The sequence below is a fragment of the Glandiceps talaboti genome, chromosome 23 (genome assembly GCF_964340395.1).
Source record: "Glandiceps talaboti chromosome 23, keGlaTala1.1, whole genome shotgun sequence".
Lineage (NCBI taxonomy): Eukaryota > Metazoa > Hemichordata > Enteropneusta > Spengelidae > Glandiceps > Glandiceps talaboti.
The window spans coordinates 14,714,168-14,738,300 of NC_135571.1; the positions used below are offsets into that span (position 1 = coordinate 14,714,168).

Below are 24,133 nucleotides of genomic sequence, written 5' to 3' on the forward strand. Positions count from 1 at the left end.
GATTTGCTCATATTTACAGATAAGTTCCATTTCTGACAGAAAGATTCAAGAACAGACAGCAATCTTTGCAATCCAATGGGAGTGTCACCAAAAATGGTTACGTCATCCGCATAAAGGAGTGAAAACAAATCATAAAACTCTTGCGTAATCTGGATTCCTCAGTTACCTGAGTTTGCTAGCATAGTGTTGAGTTCATTTATAAATAGGGTAAACAGAAATGGGCTCAGCATACATCCTTGCCGCACTCCAACAGAACAGAATTTTTGAATTTTTGAATTATAACGTGTAACGCAAAAATATTGTCTACTGTACTAAAGCCGCTTCTAAAACCGGCTTGACAATCAGTAATACAACCAACGGCATCTGCCCAATTTACTAATCTTTGATTAAGGATAGAAGTAAAGATTTTCCCAAGTGAACTAAGGAGAGTAATACCTCTGTAATTATTTGTGTCATGAATATTTCCCTTCTTATGTAGAGGGACAATTATGCCCTTACTCCATTCATTTGGGAACTCCCCAATATCAAAAATAGCATTAAAAACAAAGTTTAGAAGATGAATAACACTGGCTTTGGAGTACATGTAAAACTCATTGCAAATACCGCCTCGTCCTGGGGGTTTAAGTTTACTAAGTGTCGACATTATTTCAACATCTGTGATTGGGCCATTCAAAATTTCATCGACATCTCTATCCTCAGGTACAGCTGTTGAATCGAAATCAAATTGCAGTATAGATTCAAAAAGGGCAGTTGAAGCAATGATATAGTCGACAACACTAGTCCCCCTATTTGCTATACACGTAAAGTCACCTAAGGTGTCATTTCCCCATCTACCGTTTAGAAAGTGAATTGAGTGGTCACGACATAATTCAAGAAGTCTTCTCCCAAATCTATTTGTAACTAGATCTTTTGATTTCCGATTTATGTTGAATGTATCAACCTTATAGCTGTCAGGTGTGAGTGGCATATAACTAATGCAATCATCTATGATATAGTCATAATCTTGCGCAGTTCTTGCGTTAAAATCACCCATTAACAGCCAGTTGCAGTCTGACTGACAAAGTACTTTTTGAGACAAGTTTTTAACCAAAATTCACGTTTTTACACTAATTTGCATATCAATGATGAGATCATTATATGCTTAATATTTCTTCATCTATACACCCACAGATGCATCCTATTAAAATTTCAGCCCAATCTGCTGAGCAGTTTTGGAATTAAAGATTTTTTACCAAAAAGACACATTTTAGCCCTAATTTACATATCACTGATGGAATCATCATGTCATGAACAATTCTTAATCTAAACACACCCTAAGAATGCTCCACCCAATTTCAGACCAATCTGCCCAGTATTTTCTGAGTTTAAATTTTTGGACCAAAAATCACATTTTTTGACCCAAATCACACACTGTGGTAAGACAATTTTGATTTGAACAATTTCCCAACTAGACACCCGAGATAATGCACCCATTAAATACTATGGCAATCAGTCCGGCAGTTTTGATTTTTAAATTGCTTACACACACACACACACACACACACCCACAGACAGACAGACAGACAGACAGACAGACACTTATCAGTTCAGTTGTGATTATAAAAACTTTACACGTCAAACTGATGAATTAGAATAACATCTTCTCATATTATTTCTGACAAAGCACAATGTAAAGATTACCTTATGAAAATATACTGTCATGTTAAAAGAGTTACCATAGTAACCAATTACAAAACTGTAGAAATGTCTGCCTAAATGCCTATGTTTCTTCAATGTCATTAGACCACCAAATATCCTAAAACATCCAAGGTGGTTGTCATTTCTCTACATCAAGGTAAAACATCCAAGGTGGTTGTCACTTTCTCTATGTCAAGGTAAAATCAAAAGGTTTAAAATCTTCTCTAAATTTAGCGGCAAGTTTGAACTCAGTGTCTTTATTTCCAGCACATGCCTTCCAGTCTACTCTACCTGCCATATCAAGAACTTCAGGACTTGCAAGAACTTCCCTGGAAATCAAACAAACACAAACATTTTTAATTTTGTATTTAGTCACTAAGTAGTGTTGTGTGTTTGTTTGTTTGTGTGTCTGTGTGTCTGTCTGTCTGTCTGTCTGTCTGTCTGTCAAACAGACATTGCTACAAACTTTAAACATTGAAAATATTATGTTGTCTTTACATTCTGTTGACACTTGAGTGGTGTCTGGTGTCTCTATGTATTGAATGGTGTCTCTAGATACAATACTTCACAAGTCACTGATTAATTGATTTGACCTTTAAGGAGGTCAAGGTCAAAGATCGAAGTATAAAAAGAAAACTCAATTGTGACATGGGTGTAGACACTTGAATGTTGTCTTTGTGTAATCAACTTCTTGAGTCATATATGAAAAAGAAATTTTGGATATTTGTATGAAAATGTTAGTCAAAGCCAAAGCTAAATTTCAGCTCAATCAACTGAGTAGTTTTGGAATTGAAGGGGAGTAAGTTTATCACACGGGTTCATTATGCACTTCTCCACCCAAACGATGTAATCTTAACTTAATCCTGAAGAATTAACGACCAAGCTGAGAATCACTATCTTTCTCGGTAAATACTGGTAAGACGTACGACAAAAAGAAATAAAACAAGGGTTGATTTGGATTACCGAGAGTAACTGTGCTGTTTACCATACTGGGTTGAAATATACTGAATGGTTTGTATACTGTGCATTTATATCATTTATAAACTGTAAATGTACTTGCTTGTCCCGTGACTTGAGTATTCACACAGCTGTGCTTTACTAAACATTTAATGTTTTTTCCAGGTTTGATAAGTTACTGTTCAAAGTTTGACTAAAAATATTCCAAGACATTGTGCCATGTATTTGTCAAAAAACCGCAAAACATTCCGAGCCAATAATAATATCACAAACGCATGCTACTGAGCTACGTGTTGATGACTGTTTACTGTGGTCTGTTCTGATCTAGCTCTCAGTCCTATAATATGACTTCCAATAGTCCTATGATGTGTTGTAGTATCACGGCGCAAATATCCAGTGTTAGTTTTGATCATGATTATTGCCAAAATGCATGATTGTTGAAAAGTGTATTTGCGTGCCATTTAGTTTTTGTCAGAATTTTATTCTCGATGAGTCTTTTTGATGTTTCTGAGCATAACACTATTACAAGAAATTGAGAGGAGAATTTGCATTGAGCAGTTTGAATCAGACGTATAAATGAACATCAGTTTAACAACGTCAATATGACTACAAGTTCATCAACAAAGACCAAGACGGACATATGGGAATTTTGTGAAAGTCTCCCAAAAGACTACCGACCAAAACTATGACATATAAATAAAGATATTTTATCCAAGTTTGAACAGTGTTAAGTATGGTGACTGTGACCACATCCACATTCCACAGACTATCAGAAGTCTACACATACCAAATTTATTTGAAAATCCCCAAGGATTCACTACATTGTTAATAGTCTGAATTCTGGCCTCTATCTGAGGATGTCAGAGCAACGAGTCTTAAAAGTCAGTTGTTTGAGGCTCAAAATAGAGCTAGGGTGTAGAGACTTCAGATAATTCAATACCTTGGTAACATCCCGGGTTACTGGATAATATGGTTTTGATGGGCGAATATGATTTAGAATAATTCAGATAATAATGGATGGGTTCCTATAGGATTACCATCTATCTTGCGGTGTACTGATGAGATAGCAGCAGCTCTATAGCCATTCACTGTATTGTATGAATGATCTTGTTTTTCTGGGATAGTACAGTCAGGAAATCTATGATTACAGTGATAGGACAATGAGTTGGATCTGCCTTCCGTTGATGGCACCAGCAAGAATATTTCTTCCATTCAAAGTCATATTGTCTGGAAGTCCCATGGCGGACTGCCTTGAGGAGTATTTCGGTATGCCAAGGCCTGTGGATCTCTTCTCCATGACACATACTGTTGAAGTTGTTTTGTTGTTCAACTTGCAAACAAGTCTATCTCGGGTTGACGAAAATGATTGCAGATTCTCTATTCGATGTAAGTGTTCAGCTGGTAATCGTGGTGATCGTGGAACACTCTGGACATTTTGTCTGCTAGGGCATTGATTTGTCCCTGTAGATGTTCTACTGTTCAGGTTGATATCTGTTGTTCACAATATTACCATATTTGGAGTGCTACTTAGCATAGAGTTGGAGACCTGGAGCCTCCCTGGTGCTTAAGATAGGCTACTGCGTTCTCCACTTGTAGGGTCACACTTATGTTTTTTTTAATACTCCTGAAGTTTAGACAACATTTAGTTATACTCTCCGACACGTAAACTTTGCGTTGTTGCATCATGCATCATGAGATGTCACATTGACCTCATGCTTCCTTTGACGTCCGTATGACACTAGGTCAAGGGTTAAATTCACCTTGAAGGTTTCGCTAGTGATAGCATGGCCACTCTTGTTTTACTGCGTAATCATCAAATGTTTTCCCAATAATTATGAATTAATTTCTTATTAATACATCATTACACTTCGGTTATTTTTAGATAAATAGAAAAAGTTGACAGAACTGACGTACGACAGACACTGTCGGAAAATCAACCTAACCCTTAAGCTCCGTCAGATGTCACTGACAGCGGAGCTAACAAACTTGTTTACCTAGTACCTGCCAAATTGTAAATAAACTTGTTTACCTGCCAAATTGTAAATAAACTTGTTTACCTGCCAAATTGTAAATAAACTTGTTTACCTGCCAAATTGTAGTGGAAAACCTTTCTTTATCCTATGTAGTAATTTAGTACCAGAATCCAATTCAACAAAGAAAAATGGTGAACCAGTTGAAATGATCTGAAACAAATTGAATGTTTTTTAAATCATTGAAATTATAGTCTTATCAAATTGACAGACAAATTACACAAGATGTTAATACTGTGAAGATAGCTAGGATATGAGGACAATGGTCACAACCAAAGTATACATCTTTACCTGTTTTAAATCAGAATGTGTTGGAATTTCATTGATTTCTAGTTTCTGTTGTTCACCATATTCTTGGAATACTTCACTTACAGTGACAGCTTTGTCTTCAGGTACAGGTACAACCTAGAACAACATTTACAATTTAACAACTTAGCTAGTAGTTGACAAACAATTACATCAGACATCACCAAAACATGTTTAATACATTACATCATCAAAATATGTGAGTAAATGACATCATCAAAATATGATATGAGTAAATGACATCATCAAAATATGATGTGAGTGGATGACATCATCAAAGTATGAATAAATGACATCATCAAATATGAGTAATTGACATCAACATGAGTGAATGACATCATCAAAACATGAGTAAATGACATCATCAAAATATGATGAGTGAATGAAAAAGAAAACTGAAAATATTAATGGCATAATGTGTATCCTAGCTGGATGTACAATGTGTATCAAAACTGGTTTTAAGACTTAATAAACTTGACTCCACACTGCTTTTCTCTAATTCATAAATTACACTATAATTGTTAATACCTGCATTTGGAGATGCTGACTTCTAAAGTTTCGTTCAAATATAACACATGATTTCCCTTGACTCTTAAACATCTTCCGGAGACTGGTCTTGTATTGTTCTATTTCTTCTACACAATCCTGTCGACAGCAATATATAGAATGTATTAAAAGTATGTGTCTATTAATAACAGTATATAGAATGTACTAACAGTATGTGTCTATTAATAACAGTATATAGAATGTATTAAAGGTATGTGTCTATTAGTAACAATATATAGAATGTATTAAAAGTATGTGTCTATTAGTAACAGTATATAGAATGTATTAACAGTATGTATCTATTAGTAACAATATATAGAATGTATTAACAGTATGTGTCTATTAGTAACAATATATAGAATGTATTAACAGTATGTTTCTATTAGTAACAATATATAGAATGTATTAACAGTATGTGTCTATTAATAACAATATATAGAGTGTATATGTGCCTTATAAATAAAAGTCTTAAAAGGCTCCTAAAACTCAATGTCATATTAAGTTCAAATGAGGAGTCACCATGCAATACTACTGAATAGAATAAAAAATAATGTAAAAATGTATCTATATTATACCTCAAAAAATAATACTGCCCACCTGTGGGAACGTTATGACTGCCCACCTGTGGGAACGTTATGACTTTCCACCTGTGGGAACGTTATGACTGCCCAGCTGTGGGAACGTTATGACTTTCCACCTGTGGGAACATTATGACTGCCCACCTGTGGTATCTCTACTATTACCTACCTGTGGTAAGTCAACGGATGATTGATAATGTCCAATTGGTAGTATCAACACATGCTCAGCTACTAAACCTCCTTTGGCCAACGCTAGATATGTCTGTCAATATACAAAATACCACACAATGTTTGTCTTCAATATCTACATAACTTCCCTACTAACCAATGAAATCAGTCCTACTAATTTCCTGTGTACCATCAACATTACCCAATGAAATCAGTTGTACTTACATGTGTACCAACACTAACGAATGAAATCAGTTGTACTTACCTGTGTACCAACACTAACCAATGAAATCAGTTGTACTTACCTGTGTACCAACACTAACCAATGAAATCAGTTGTACTTACCTGTGTACCAACACTAACCAATGAAATCAGTTGTACTTACCTGTGTACCAACACTAACCAATGAAATCAGTTGTACTTACCTGTGTACCAACACTAACCAATGAAATCAGGTGTACTTACCTGTGTACCAACACTAACCAATGAAATCAGGTGTACTTACCTGTGTACCAACACTAACCAATGAAATCAGTTGTACTTACCTGTGTACCAACACTAACCAATGAAATCAGTTGTACTTACCTGTGTACCATTGAACACTAACCAATGAAATCAGGTGTACTTACCTGTGTACCAACACTAACCAATGAAATCAGCTGTACTTACTTGTGTACCAACACTAACCAATGAAATCAGGTGTACTTACCTGTGTACCAACACTAACCAATGAAATCAGTTGTACTTACTTGTGTACCAACATTAACCAATGAAATCAGGTGTACTTACCTGTGTACCAACACTAACCAATGAAATCAGTTGTACTTACCTGTGTACCAACACTAACCAATGAAATCAGGTGTACTTACCTGTGTACCAATACTAACCAATGAAATCAGTTGTACTTACCTGTGTACCAACACTAACCAATGAAATCAGTTGTACTTACCTGTGTACCAACACTAACCAATGAAATCAGGTGTACTTACCTGTGTACCAACACTAACCAATGAAATCAGCTGTACTTACTTGTGTACCAACACTAACCAATGAAATCAGTTGTACTTACCTGTGTACCAACACTAACCAATGAAATCAGTTGTACTTACTTGTGTACCAACACTAACCAATGAAACCAGGTGTACTTACCTGTGTACCAACACTAACCAATGAAATCAGCTGTACTTACTTGTGTACCAACACTAACCAATGAAATCAGCTGTACTTACTTGTGTACCAACACTAACCAATGAAATCAGCTGTACTTACTTGTGTACCAATACTATACCAATGAAATCAGCTGTACTTACCTGAGTACCAACACTAACCACTAAGTGTTTTTCAACTTCAGGACTTCCTAGACAAAACCAACATGGCCCTGTAGGTTTTGGAGGAGCTAAGAAAAAAAATAGGGAAAAAGTCACTTTTGAACAGATTCTGTCCTCATGGTACTATTAGTATTAGTATTATTCTTAATCATCATCATTATTTATAATCTACCAGTATTATTAACTTACACTTATCTTTATAGACTATAGACCATTCATAAATCTATTATTAACTTACACCTATTTTTCTTGACTATAGACCATTCATAAATCTATTAACTTACACCTATTTTTCTTGACTATAGACCATTCATAAATCTATTAACTTACACCTATGTTTCTTGACTATAGACCATTCATAAATCTATTAACTTACACCTATGTTTCTTGACTATAGACCATTCATAAATCTATCATTAACTTACGTCTATTCAATTCAATTCAAATCAATATCACTTTCTTGTCTACATTGGAAATTTCTCTTAAATTTCTCTTAACTCCAAAGAGACACAAATATAATTGACATGCAACATATAGACAACTGAAGATGGAAAGACTGATATATAAATGAAGAATAGAATGTAAATGACAGATTAAGATTCAGCATGATAAGATGTTAATTCTAAGATACCAGTTGACTATCAACCTGAATTAAGAATGTTTATTGTGCTTGGTGGAAATGATTTCTTAAAAACATTATTGCAATCAAGTGGCATTCTATAATGCCTGGCTAAAGGTAACAGTTTGAACTGAGAACACAGAAGGTGAGAGAGGTCATCGGTCACAGCCAATGAAGGCAATAGTTTGAACTGAGAACACAGAGGGTGAGAGAGGTCGTCATAATTAACATAGGTCTATGTTTAACTGTAGACCATTCATAAGTAACTTACGTCTGTTTAACTGTAGACCATTCATAATTAACATAGGTCTATGTTTAACTATAGACCATTGATAATCAACATAGGTCTATGTTTAACTATAGACCATTTATAATCAACATAGGTCTATGTTTAACTATAGACCATTCATAATTAACATGTCTATGTTTAACTATAGACCATTCATAATCAACATAGGTATATGTTTAACTATAGACCATTGATAATCAACATAGGTATATGTTTAACTATAGACCATTGATAATCAACATAGGTCTATGTTTAACTATAGACCATTCATAATCAACATAGGTCTATGTTTAACTATAGACCATTCATAATCAACATAGGTCTATGTTTAACTATAGACCATTGATAATTAACATAGGTCTATGTTTAACTATAGACCATTGATAATCAACATAGGTCTATGTTTAACTATAGACCATTTATAATCAACATAGGTCTATGTTTAACTATAGACCATTCATAATTAACATGTCTATGTTTAACTATAGACCATTCATAATCAACATAGGTATATGTTTAACTATAGACCATTCATAATTAACATAAGTCTATGTTTAACTATAGACCATTCATAATCAACATAGGTCTATGTTTAACTATAGACCATTTATAATCAACATAGGTCTATGTTTAACTATAGACCATTCATAATCAACATAGGTCTATGTTTAACTATAGACCATTGATAATCAACATAGGTCTATGTTTAACTATAGACCATTTATAATCAACATAGGTCTATGTTTAACTATAGACCAATAATAATTAACTTACGTCTGTGTTTCTTGATATGAGGACCGCCATCTTTTCTCTGTTGTCTTTTGTCTCCTCTTTGTTGCTTCTCGTCTTTTTTTTCATAACTTTTAGAGTCAAAGAAGTATTGATTTGACATATCTGGCTGTGAGGAAAAAGTAACAGAACGAAGTATTCGACTGTCATATCTGAAACTCTGACAACACATTATACATATCTGAAACTCTGACAACACATTATACATATCTGAAACTCTGACAACACATTATACATATCTGAAACTCTGACAACATATTATACATATCTGAAACTCTGACAACACAGTGTACATATCTAAAACTCTGACAACACAGTGTACATATCTAAAACTCTGACAACACATTGTACATATCTGAAACTCTGACAACACATTATACATATCTAAAACTCTGACAACACATTGTACATATCTAAAACTCTGACAACACAGTGTACATATATGAAACTCTGACAACACAGTGTACATATATGAAACTCTGACAACACAGTGTACATATATGAAACTCTGACAACACAGTGTACATATATGAAACTCTGACAACACAGTGTACATTTATGAAACTCTGACAACACAGTGTACATATCTAAAACTCTGACAACACATTGTACCTGTGTCTGTTATCTTGTACTCTAAATAGACACTGGGGTTACATCTATAAACCTACCTACTCTAAATAGACACTGGGGTTACATCTATAAACCTACCTGTGTTTGTTATCTTGTACTCTAAATAGACACTGGGGTTACATCTATAAACCTACCTACTCTAAATAGACACTGGGGTTACATCTATAAACCTACCTGTGTTTGTTATCTTGTACTCTAAATAGACACTGGGGTTACATCTATAAACCTACCTACTCTAAATAGACACTGGGGTTACATCTATAAACCTACCTACTCTAAATAGACACTGGGGTTACATCTATAAACCTACCTGTGGTTGTTATCTTGTACTCTAAATAGACACTGGGGTTACATCTATAAACCTACCTACTCTAAATAGACACTGGGGTTACATCTATAAACCTACCTACTCTAAATAGACACTGGGGTTACATCTATAAACCTACCTACTCTAAATAGACACTGGGGTTACATCTATAAACCTACCTACTCTAAATAGACACTGGGGTTACATCTATAAACCTACCTGTGTTTGTTGTATATCTTGCACTGCAAAGGGACACTGGGTTACATCTTGGGGTTGTTTTGTCAGTTCCTTCTCATCCATATCACACAGTGGTGTTATATTAAATGCATACAGATACTGTGAAAAAACAAGTTATAGATAGAATGTTAACTAGTCTGGTATATCATAATGTCTATGCTCTAAAATCTACACACATCTATTTTAAGGTAGCACTATACTGAGAGTGCTATCCCTACCTTAAAGTATACTATAGTCTATACTGAGAGTGCTATCCCTACCTTAAAGTATACTATAGTCTATACTGAGAGTGCTATCCCTACCTTAAAGTATACTATAGTCTATACTGAGAGTGCTATCCCTACCTTAAAGTATACTATAGTCTATACTGAGAGTGCTAGCCCTACCTTAAAGTATACTATAGTCTATATAGTCAACATTTGTAACCAAAATACCCATATATCAAAATTTGAAATTTATGAATGGGTTTCCACTCCATTGACATAAAAAAATTAGTAATGAATTTGTCTTATTAAGTTACTAACAATCTATCTGGTTTGTCCTATCAATGTAACTCAATAAATTACAAACAGTCTACTAACTATGTTCACAAGGTTTGTTATTATGTATGTGTACACAAAATACTTGGATTAATGCATGGTGGCAGGTGATGTAAAAGAACTGGAAGAAGACTTACCTTTCTCTTCTCCTTATTGCCTACATTAGCCAATGCTATAAATCTAGTGACATGACGTGCAGCTTGTGCCAGTACTCTATGGTTTCTATATGGTAATCTTTCATAGTAGATTTGATGTAAACCAGCAAAGTGATATCTGGGTTTTAAATGAACATCCAATTTAGCCAAGAGCCTGGAGCCTTTCACTTTATCATCAACTCCTTCCTGTAATATCACAAAAATAGTCATTATGGTAAGAAATTTGATCAATGATTACCTTACATGTATTTTACCTCATCTTTACTTTCATTGCTTCAGTAATTTTTTCAGTAACCTTGTTTTATTTGTTTCACCATATTTATATTTTAAGGGACATGGTCTACAACATCCAAGTATTCTTTTAAATAAATGATGTTTCCAAATAAAAGGTTACTTACATGTATATTTGACCATTCACTATCACTTGTCTATACACCACCAGCCACTGGTAAAACACCTACCCTATAAACTGCTTTGATACTGTATACCCTATAAACTGCTATGATACTGTATACCCTATAAACTGCTATGATACTGTATACCCTATAAACTGCTATGATACTGTATACCCTATGAACTGTAATGATACTGTACACCCTATAAACTGTTATGATACTGTATACCCTATAAACTGCTATGATACTGTATACCCTATGAACTGTTATGATACTGTATACCCTATGAACTGTTATGATACTGTATACCCTATAAACTGCTATGATACTGTATACCCTATAAACTGTTATGATACTGTATACCCTATAAACTGCTATGATACTGTATACCCTATAAACTGTTATGATACTGTATACCCTATAAACTGTTATGATACTGTATACCCTATAAACTGCTATGATACTGTATACCCTATAAACTGTTATGATACTGTATACCCTATAGACTGCTATGATACTGTATACCCTATAAACTGTTATGATACTGTATACCCTATGAACTGCTATGATACTGTATACCCTATAAACTGCTATGATACTGTATACCCTATAAACTGTTATGATACTGTATACCCTATAAACTGCTATGATACTGTACACCCTATAAACTGCTATGATACTATAATCTAATTTATATGTACAAGAATAAAAGTGCCAATTGTATTGTAGCACAACTGTTGACAGTACATGTACTTTAATTTGTAACTAATGATTATGTGGTCTTGTTACTAGGCATATTTGCATACATTTTTTGAAGATTTATTCCCCATGCCTTCCCATCAATGGTGTAATATCTGTAATATAGTAATACACCATCATTTAATGTTACTATGGGCTTGGTCTTGTTGCTAGGTATATCTACATACAATTTTGTAATGCTCATTCAATTACCTTCCCTTCAGCAGTGTTATTTTGGCATTATACTTCAGTTAATACGGTAGGAGAGGTACCAGTGATTACTAGATAGTGAAGGGTAAAATATAAGTAACCTTTTATTTGGAAACAAAAACGACAAAAACTACATACAAGTTGCAGAGCATGTCCCTCTTAAATAAGCTTTGCAATTATCATAAAACTGGTTGTAAAGTTCACTAAGTTTTAGTGTTAAATACATGTGACTCACTGGTAATGTAGCATATTGACATACACCTTTAGGCCATGCTGATGTTAATAATATATCAATGCCTTTAAATTGGGAATCGGATGTCAGTGATTCTATCAACTCTGTCACATGACTGTCTGTGAAATGGTATTTTTTGGAAGGCAACCCTGCCCCAGCTTCTATTCCACTTATGTAGGCTACTTGTAATCCTGAAGTGCTGGTGAAAATGCCTTTCCTTCCTACAAAAACAAATAAAATAAAAAATAGTGTTACCTGGATACTACTGCATATCTTTAAAAATCTCAATGAAATGATACTTACTTAGTGCTTAGATATTTTTGTATACAAATCATCACTTGTTCCATCTGTATTATCAGAAACCCAACCATTTGCAGTGTGGAGTGCCGGAAGGCTCTGTCCTTGGGCCACTCTTATTCTGTCTATACATATCACCACTTGGAAAGCTAATCCGGCATCAGAATCTCAATTTCCAACAACATGCAGACGACAACCAGATTTACCAATATCTTCCCCAATCAGACATGTCAACAACAGTAACTAAGATGGAAACTGCTGCACATGATATCAAAGCATGGATGACCCAAAATAAAACTACCCGGTATGTACAGCTAAATGATGGCAAAACTGATGTCCCCCTTATAAGGTCTCAGTTCAACAGGCTTCCTTGTCCCATCAACCACATCAACATTGGATCATGTTCTGTGAATTCAACATGTAACATTGGTGTACAATTTGATGACCAGTATAATCTCAAGTAGATCAGTTCTTTTTCACCTAACAATACGTCACATATGCCCACCACAGCTCACTGCCTCTGTACAGCCAACCACCTATGTGTACAGCCCACCAGAGCTCACTGACTCTGTATACAGCCAACCATCTATGTGTACAGCCCACCACAGCTCACTGCCTCTGTATACAACCAACCACCTATGTGTACAGCCCACCACAGCTCACTGCCTCTGTATACAGCCAACCACCTATGTGTACAGCCCACCACAGCTCACTGCCTCTGTATACAACCAACCACCTATGTGTACAGCCCACCACAGCTCACTGCCTCTGTATACAACCAACCACCTAAGTGTACAGCCAACCACAGCTCACTGCCTCTGTATACAGCCAACCACCTATGTGTACAGCCCACCACAGCTCACTGCCTCTATATACAGCCAACCAACCACCTACGTGTACAGCCCACCACAGCTCACTGCCTCTGCATACAACCAACCACCTATGTGTACAGCCCACCACAGCTCACTGCCTCTGTACAGCCAACCACCTATGTGTACAGCCCACCAGAGCTCACTGCCTCTGTATACAACCAACCACCTACATGTACAGCCCACCACAGCTCACTGCCTCTGTATACAGCCAACCACCTATGTGTACAGCCCACCACAGCTCACTGCCTCTATATACAGCCAACCACCTACGTGTACAGCCCACCACAGCTCACTGCCTCTGCATACAACCAACCACCTATGTGTACAGCCACCACAGCTCACTGCCTCTGTATACAGCCAACCACCTATGTGTACAGCCAACCACAGCTCACTGCCTCTGTATACAGCCAACCACCTAAGTGTACAGCCCACCACAGCTCACTGCCTCTGTATACAGCCAACCACCTATGTGTACAGCCCACCACAGCTCACTGCCTCTGTATACAACCAACCACCTAAGTGTACAGCCAACCACAGCTCACTGCCTCTGTATACAGCCAACCACCTATGTGTACAGCCCACCACAGCTCACTGCCTCTGTATACAACCAACCACCTAAGTGTACAGCCAACCACAGCTCACTGCCTCTGTATACAGCCAACCACCTATGTGTACAGCCCACCACAGCTCACTGCCTCTGTATACAGCCAACCACCTATGTGTACAGCCCACCACAGCTCACTGCCTCTGTATACAACCAACCACCTAAGTGTACAGCCCACCACAGCTCACTGCCTCTGTATACAACCAACCACCTATGTGTACAGCCCACCACAGCTCACTGCCTCTGAATACAGCCAACCACCTATGTGTACAGCCCACCACAGCTCACTGCCTCTGTATACAGCCAACCACCTACATGTACAGCCCACCACAGCTCACTGCCTCTGTATACAGCCAACCACCTATGTGTACAGCCCACCACAGCTCACTGCCTCTGTATAAAATCCACCACTTGTGTACAACCCATCACATCTGTATACAGCCCAACACAGCCCACCACCTGTCTACAGCCTCCAATCCATCACAACCCACTACACGTACCTTTTCTGCACCGAAAACTGACCCACCTCTGTCAATAGTCCACCACCTCTCTCTACAGCCCACCACCTATCTACAGCCTCAGATCCATCACAACCCACTACACGTACCTTTTCTGCACCGAAAACTGACCCACCTCTGTCAATAGTCCACCACCTCTCTCTACAGCCCACTACCTCTGTGTACAGCCTATATTGTACAGCTAACCAACTACACCCCATCATGTCTACAGCACATCAGTGGATATGATTGCGTAGATTGTATGTTAGCATAACAGAAATAGTTCTTTTGTTGTGAATACCCCCACCCTCATCCAACCCCCATTCCACAGTAGCTGTGATATAACATTGTACTGTTAAAGAAAAACCTGACAAATACACTGTAAAATCTACAAAGAAAAACTTACCTAAATATGTAATATTTTCTGCCAATTCTCCACCATTATTATCTTTAAAGCTGTCCTCGTGCTCTGATAAATTTGCACCAAGAATATAGGTAGCTATTGGAACTGTAAATAAATTATGTTTATTTTATTTGTGTACATGTCTATTAGTATTCCATCCAACTCACCAGTAATAGTAAAATCAACAAAAAGTACATGTTTGCAGTACAGACTAACATTTACAGGACAGACTTAAATGTTTACAGTACAGAATCTAATGTTTACAGTACAGAATCTAATGTTTACAGTACTGAATCTAATGTTTGCAGTACAGACTAACATTTACAGGACAGACTTCAATGTTTACAGTACAGAATTTAATGTTTACAGTACAGAATCTAACATTGACAGTACAGAATCTAATTTTTACAGTACAGACTCTAACATTTACAGTACAGACTCTAATTTTTACAGTACAGACTGTAACATTTACAGTACAGACTCTAATTTTTACAGTACAGACTGTAACATTTACAGTACAGACTCTAATTTTTACAGTACAGACTAATGATTACGATTACAGTACAGACTAATGTTTACAGTACAGACTCTAACATTTACAGTACAGAATCTAATGTTTACATTACACTCAGACTCTGACATTTACAGTACAGACTAATGTTTGCAGTACACTCTAACGTTTACAATACAGACTCTAACGTTTACAGTAGACTCTAACGTTTAAAGTACAGACTAATGATTACGGTTACAGTACAGACTAATGTTTACAGTACACTAAAATTTACAGTACAGACTAATGTTTACAGTACACTCTAACATTTACAGTACACTAAAATTTACAGTACAGACTATAAAGTTTACAATACAGACTCTATCATTGACAGTGCAGACCGTAACATTTACAGTACAGAATCTAATGTTTACAACTAATAACTTTATAAATAGTGTATTGTTTACAGTTGAAAGTTGGTAACTTGTGGTACAAGTGCATTTATGTCCTGTACACCAAATCATACCAGGACTAGGATGTCTCCTGTCATCAAAAATACACAGTAAATTCTTAGCTTTGTGCCATAACCAAACCTTTACATTTACATTTGTTGTATGTTATTGACTACATGATTTATTACAATATTTACCTTGTTCATCACCAGATTGATATTTCTTCCATTCCTCTTCTGCCTTAGGACCATGACCAAAGAAGTTACCAACACAAAATAACATCTGCAATTTTTAACAAAAATATGACAAACTCTAACAAAGCAGGGGAGAACATAGACTAAAATGTCATGATTCATGTCATGTGATCAGAAAACTCACCATGGAGGAAATATGAACAACAAGTCATTGAGAATGACATAGTCCCCGCTATGATTGGGTTTTAAGGAATTATCACTACTCTGATCACGCAACAACACTTGTGAACCTAAATCAAGCAGACTTAGATATGTTGTGTCTGCTTGTTGGACATGGAACATGCCTACAACAATAAAGGATGGGTCGGGTATGGGGGATCGTATCACGACGAAAATGGACATGCACATGTATGTCATAGAACATTGTCCTAATACCAACTTTGAATGAGATCTGTTCAAGCATGTCTGAGTTATGGCTTTGGACATAGCAAAATCGCAAACAAAATGGCTGCCAGGTGGCCATATTGGATCGTATCACAACAACAATGAATATGCACATGTATGTCATAGAACACTGTCCTAATACCAACTTTGAATGAGATCTGTTCTAGCATGTCTGAGTTATCGCTTTGGACATGGAAAATTTGCAAACAAAATGGCTGCCAGGCAGCCATATTGGATCTCATCATGAAACAAATTGATGTGCATATGTATGCCATTGTATGTTACCCCTGTACCAAGTTTGAAAAAAATCGGTCAAGGCATCTCAAAGAAACGGCTGCGGACAGACGGACAGATGGAACCCAATCCATAAGTCCCCGTCCCGGACTTCGTCCGGCAGGGACTAATAAATGATGGTATGTGTGTACCAATGTATGGTGGTGGTATGTGTATGGTGGTGGTATGTGTATGGTGGTGGTATGTGTGCACCAGTGTATGATGGTGGTATGTGTGTACCAGTGTATGGTGGTGGTATGTGTGTACCAGTGTATGGTGGTGGTATGTGTGTACCAGTGTATGGTGGTGGTATGTGTATGGTGGTGGTATGTGTATGGTGGTGGTTCAACCTGCTAATTCTACACAGAACTGCAAATATACATGTAGTACATGTATCAAAGAACTTTTTGCTAACAATCGGGGCTCAAATTGGAACTTCAAAAAGAGCTTTTCAAGTTCATTGACATCTGTTTTTTGGCTATTGCGTATTGCTTTCTTTTTGTTTTTCCACTCATTTGTAGTGGAGATATTCACACCAACCCAGGACCTGTAAACTGCTCCTGCAGTAATTGCTCCTTAAACCAGTCAGCTCCACTCAGAAAGGAGTATATTGTAATACCTGCCATGTATATTAAAAATACATCTACCATTGGCCCAGTTGACTTTGATAAACTGCTACATCATTACCATAAATGTACATGTAATTAGCCATACTTTAATGTACCTACTCTCTATAAGCTAAGCTGCAGGAAGAGGCATTATTTTTACAGTATGGCAAGAATGAAAAGTGAACATAGAGATACAGGATACAGGGAAAACAGAGAGGGGTTGAGGCTAAAGATCTACAGTAGGTCTTAAGAGAGTGGCAGAATGATGGAATGTTAAGATTAAATAAAGAAAGATTGTTTTCAAATGTACATGTAGGGCCAATGTGAGAGAGATATCTCTGTAAATACATGTACTGGGTACTCTTGGGAACTATATTAAGACAAGACAAAGAAAGAATTAACTTATTTGCCTATCACAACTTACAAGTACTACCTACATGTATAGTGCAGCGTAAATAACTGATAAAAGTGAGGTTAAGGGGAACACCATCAGAGGAAATAAATGTATTGGTTTTTGGAGAGTCATTTCATTTCACAAGATTCAATCTTGTTTCACATTCATTACTTTGTGACTGTCTCAGCAGTAATCCAGCATTGCCTCATGGAAATCAGCACACATGTATGTGTATTAGATGAACAATACATACATTTATTCATGACTCATAAATAGTTTTTACCTTCAAATGAATATGCATGTCCACTAACTCCTATGCTGCAATACTAGAATACACTAACTCCCATGCTGCAATACTAGAATACACTAACTCCCATGCTGCAATACTAGAATACACTAACTCCCATGCTGCATACTAGAATACACTAACTCCCATGCTGCATACTAGAATACACTAACTCCCATGCTGCAATACTAGAATACACTAACCCCCATGCTGCAATACTAGAATACGCTAACTCCCATGCTGCAATACTAGAATACACTAACTCCCATGCTGCAATACTAGAATACACTAACTCCCATGCTGCATACTAGAATACACTAACTCCCATGCTGCAATACTAGAATACACTAACCCCCATGATGCAATACTAGAATACACTAACTCCCATGCTGCAATACTAGAATACACTAACCCCCATGCTGCAATACTAGAATACGCTAACTCCCATGCTGCATACTAGAATACACTAACTCCCATGCTGCAATACTAGAATACACTAACCCCCATGATGCAATACTAGAATACACTAACTCCCATGCTGCAATACTAGAATACACTAACCCCCATGCTGCAATACTAGAATACGCTAACTCCCATGCTGCAATACTAGAATACACTAACTCCCATGCTGCAATACTAGAATACACTAACTCCCATGCTGCAATACTAGAATACACTAACTCCCATGCTGCATACTAGAATACACTAACTCCCATACTGCAATACTAGAATACACTAACCCCCATGCTGCAATACTAGAATACACTAACTCCCATGCTGCAATACTAGAATACACTAACTCCCATGCTGCATACTAGAATACACTAACTCCCATACTGCAATACTAGAATACACTAACTCCCATGCTGCAATACTAGAATACACTAACTCCCATGCTGCAATACTAGAATACACTAACTCCCATGCTGCATACTAGAATACACTAACTCCCATGCTGCAATACTAGAATACACTAACCCCATGATGCAATACTAGAATACACTAACTCCAATGCTGCAATACTAGAATACACTAACTCCCATGCTGCAATACTAGAATACACTAACTCCCATGCTGCAATACTAGAATACACTAACTCCCATGCTACAATACTAGAATACACTAACTCCCATGCTGCAATACTAGAATACACTAACTCCCATGCTGCATACTAGAATACACTAACCCCCATGCTGCAATACTAGAATACACTAACCCCCATGCTGCAATACTAGAATACACTAACCCCCCATACTGCAATACTAGAATACACTAACCCCCATGCTGCAATACTAGAATACACTAACTCCCATGCTGCAATACTAGAATACACTAACTCCCATACTGCAATACTAGAATACACTAACTCCCATACTGCAATACTAGAATACACTAACTCCCATACTGCAATACTAGAATACACTAACCCCCATACTGCAATACTAGAATACACTAACCTCCATGCTGCATACTAGAATACACTAACTCCCATGCTGCAATACTAGAATACACTAACTCCCATGATGCAATACTAGAATACACTAACTCCCATGCTGCAATACTAGAATACACTAACCCCCATGCTGCAATACTAGAATACGCTAACTCCCATGCTGCATACTAGAATACGCTAACTCCCATGCTGCAATACTAGAATACACTAACCCCCATGATGCAATACTAGAATACACTAACCCCCATGATGCAATACTAGAATACACTAACTCCCATGCTGCAATACTAGAATATGCTAACGCCCATGCTGCAATACTAGAATATGCTAACGCCCATGCTGCAATACTAGAATATGCTAACGCCCATGCTGCAATACTAGAATACACTAACTCCCATGCTGCAATACTAGAATACACTAACCCCCATGCTGCAATACTAGAATACACTAACTCCCATGCTGCAATACTAGGATACACTAACCCCCATGCTGCAATACTAGAATACACTAACCCCCATGCTACAATACTAGAATACACTAACTCCCATGCTGCAATACTAGAATACACTAACTCCCATGCTGCAATACTAGAATACACTAACTCCCATGCTGCATACTAGAATACACTAACCCCCATGCTGCAATACTAGAATACACTAACCCCCATGCTGCAATACTAGAATACACTAACCCCCCATGCTGCAATACTAGAATACACTAACTCCCATGCTTCAATACTAGAATACACTAACTCCCATGCTGCAATACTAGAATACACTAACTCCCATGCTGCAATACTAGAATACACTAACCCCCATGCTGCAATACTAGAATACACTAACCCCATACTGCATACTAGAATACACTAACCCCCATGCTGCAATACTAGAATACACTAACTCCCATGCTGCAATGCTAGAATACACTAACCCCCATGCTGCAATACTAGAATACACTAACTCCCATGCTGCAATACTAGAATACACTAACTCCCATGCTGCAATACTAGAATACACTAACTCCCATACTGCAATACTAGAATACACTAACTCCCATGCTGCAATACTAGAATACATTAACTCCCATGCTGCAATACTAGAATACACTAACCCCCCATACTGCAATACTAGAATACACTAACTCCCATGCTGCAATACTAGAATACACTAACTCCCATGCTGCAATACTAGAATACACTAACCCCCATACTGCAATACTAGAATACACTAACTCCCATGCTGCAATACTAGAATACACTAACTCCCATACTGCAATACTAGAATACACTAACCCCCATACTGCAATACTAGAATACACTAACCCCCATACTGCAATACTAGAATACACTAACCCCCATGCTGCAATACTAGAATACACTAACCCCCATACTGCAATACTAGAATACACTAACCTCCATGCTGCATACTAGAATACTGCTAGGACAATGAACAATCAATTTGTTGTTTCCTACCAAGAACACTAAATTTAACTGATGTGAAATCATGACATTACTCTCGGGAACCAAAACTTTATAAAAATGTTTCATTTCTGTGAGTAGTATTACCCTTTATCACAGTTTTTTTTGCTGCTAAGCCTAATATGGGTTTTATTTGCCCATCACATTATTGCAAACACTATAATAACAATATTTAAAGCCTAACCTCAAATGTTCCTGCCTTTTTCTGTACATTTTTCACTCTGGTGTAGAGTTGGTCTAACTTGCCTTCTACATCCCCACAGATAAGTCTAAAAGAAAAGGAAGATAGTTAGTTCACTGGACCAATTGTGGGGAAGAATTGAATTTTAGAACTGATTCTTTGTTATCGGACGTCAGAATAACTCCAGACTCGTAGTAGTTAACAACAAACACAAATATTTATTGATAACTCGTTAGGTGATTACAAACTTGCAATCACCGTCGAACACAACTCAACAGCCTTACAGGAGAACGTTTGTTAAAAAAAATTCAGAACTTTCAGCGCTAGAGCCAAAGTCATTAATAGCCTCGCTTTCACGATAAGGTTGAGAAGATCTCTGATTGGTTAAAAGATTATCTATGTCACGTGCTGAAACAAAAGTCAATCATGGCGTAATTACACAATTACACAAATTGTAAACATCAACAAATTAACATTCTTTCACGACACCAACTTTGGAAGTTAAGTGTACGAGGTACAAGGTACAATACAGTGGAAGTCTTCCACATAACAACAAATACATTGTACTAGTACCTATATTAGAAAACATAAATTACTAGTTTCAACAAGTGCTACATCTAGTACATCTAGTATACTATATATGAAGACAGTGTCTAAAATATAGAGTGCAGAGAAGGTGACATGAGCGAGCTTGTCTGTGCCCCTTGCATACAATTGCAACAATGTATCACCAGACACTCTCAAGCTACAGAAGAGAGCCATCAACTTTCATGTTGACATATGTATTTCTAGAACTCACACATCATATGCATTAGACCACAGACAAGTAATTACACATAAAGCTACATGTACCACTACAATAAGATGGGTTTTTAAATTTTTTATTTGATATTTTTTTTATTTTAGATATTCACAATCTTAGCTTTATTGTGCCATGATGCCAATGATTGAAGCACATACACATAACTCTGACATTATGATAATTAACAAAACAGATTCTTCTCAAAAAAGACAACTATTTAATATCTGCATAATGTTATTGTAATTCACATGCATTGTTCTCCGTCTTGAACATCAAGAGCAGAACTGGGTGCTCAACAAATAAACTTTGAATTTGGGTAGATGTGGTCAATGCAAAATTATCGATCCACTCTTGGAAACAATTACTCATTGTATGTACAAATGTATGAATACTGTAACCCTCCTCATTGTAGTAAGTGAAACGCTGCAAGTATCTGGATCTCTGGGTGAACTTTTGTTGACAATATATTGCCAGGTAGATGTGGTATGGAACCTTCAACAGAAATAATTTTAGTTGACAATATATTGCCAGGTAGATGTGGTATGGAACCTTCAACAGAAATAATTTTAGTTGACAATATATTGCCAGGTAGATGTGGTATGGAACCTCCAACAGAAATAATTTTAGTTGACAATATATTGCCAGGTACAAATGTAGATGTGGTATGGAACCTTCAACAGAAATAATTTTAGTTGATAATATATTGCCAGGTAGATGTGGTATGGAACCTTCAACAGTTATAATTTTAGTTGACAATATATTGCCAGGTAGATGTGGTATCTTTACCTTCAACGGAAATAATTTTAGTTGATAATATATTGTCAGGTAGATGTGGTATCTTTACCTTCAACGGAAATAATTTTAGTTGATAATATATTGCCAGGTAGATGTGGTATGGAAGCTTCAACAGTTATAATTTTAGTTGATAATATATTGCCAGGTAGATGTGGTATGGAAGCTTCAACAGTTATAATTTTAGTTGACAATATATTGCCATGTAGATGTGGTATCCTAACTTTCAACATGAATAATTTTCAGCTTAAAAAGCTGCAATCATATTTTTACCTACCAAACATTATAATCTATGCCCAAGGTGAAGCATAGTTTATAAACTCACAATGCAACAGCTCAACTTTTGGGGACTAGGCATTTTTAACTGACACGATTGGGGGGGCACCCCCCACCCGGCACGTCCACCAGCCCCTTACAGTTGCAAGAACTAAGTTGACCTTTCGATCTGCCAAGTCGACGTAAGACCAACGATCGTCATCAGAATGACATATTACATACTATTATTTCTATCCCAAAACTATCAAACTTGCTTTGTTTGCATTGGCTCCATGATATAATCAGATCACCATGTACCAACGAACAAGGCAAAACAAGTTATTATACACATTGCAGTGTTACCTCCAACTTCCATTGGTTCCAAGTTAAACTGGCGCGCATGGCACAGTTGTGATCAATTTCTCGATCTCCAGGCAGTGATGAAATGGCTTTACATCAACAAAGAACATGTGATCTCACTTACATTTTCAAGTTATTCTGCATGATTATCCATAAATCAATGGCATTGCTCCGTACAGCAGACTGCAATGAAGTTGTTGTCAATGTTCAAGGCGGAAGTTGTCTGTGCACATGTGTACATCGCTGTGTTGTGCGTCACCAACGGTGTC

General features: G+C 36.8%; 1 protein-coding gene across 1 annotated transcript; it reads right to left on the reverse strand.

The window, feature by feature from the left end:
- Positions 1–1,546: 1,546 nt before the first annotated feature.
- On the reverse strand, positions 1,547–24,069 carry LOC144452798 (CWF19-like protein 1). The gene is made up of 14 exons (XM_078143953.1): positions 23,989–24,069; positions 21,659–21,743; positions 16,543–16,627; positions 15,407–15,508; positions 12,734–12,951; positions 11,138–11,341; positions 10,444–10,560; positions 9,273–9,396; positions 7,573–7,658; positions 6,264–6,356; positions 5,499–5,615; positions 4,956–5,069; positions 4,720–4,817; positions 1,547–2,006 (listed from the first exon to the last, which is right to left on the reverse strand). Exons 1-14 carry the CDS (start codon positions 24,006–24,008, stop codon positions 1,865–1,867), a joined length of 1,605 nt encoding a protein of 534 aa, XP_078000079.1. The 5' UTR covers positions 24,009–24,069; the 3' UTR covers positions 1,547–1,864.
- Between the last annotated feature and the right edge of the window lie 64 nt (positions 24,070–24,133).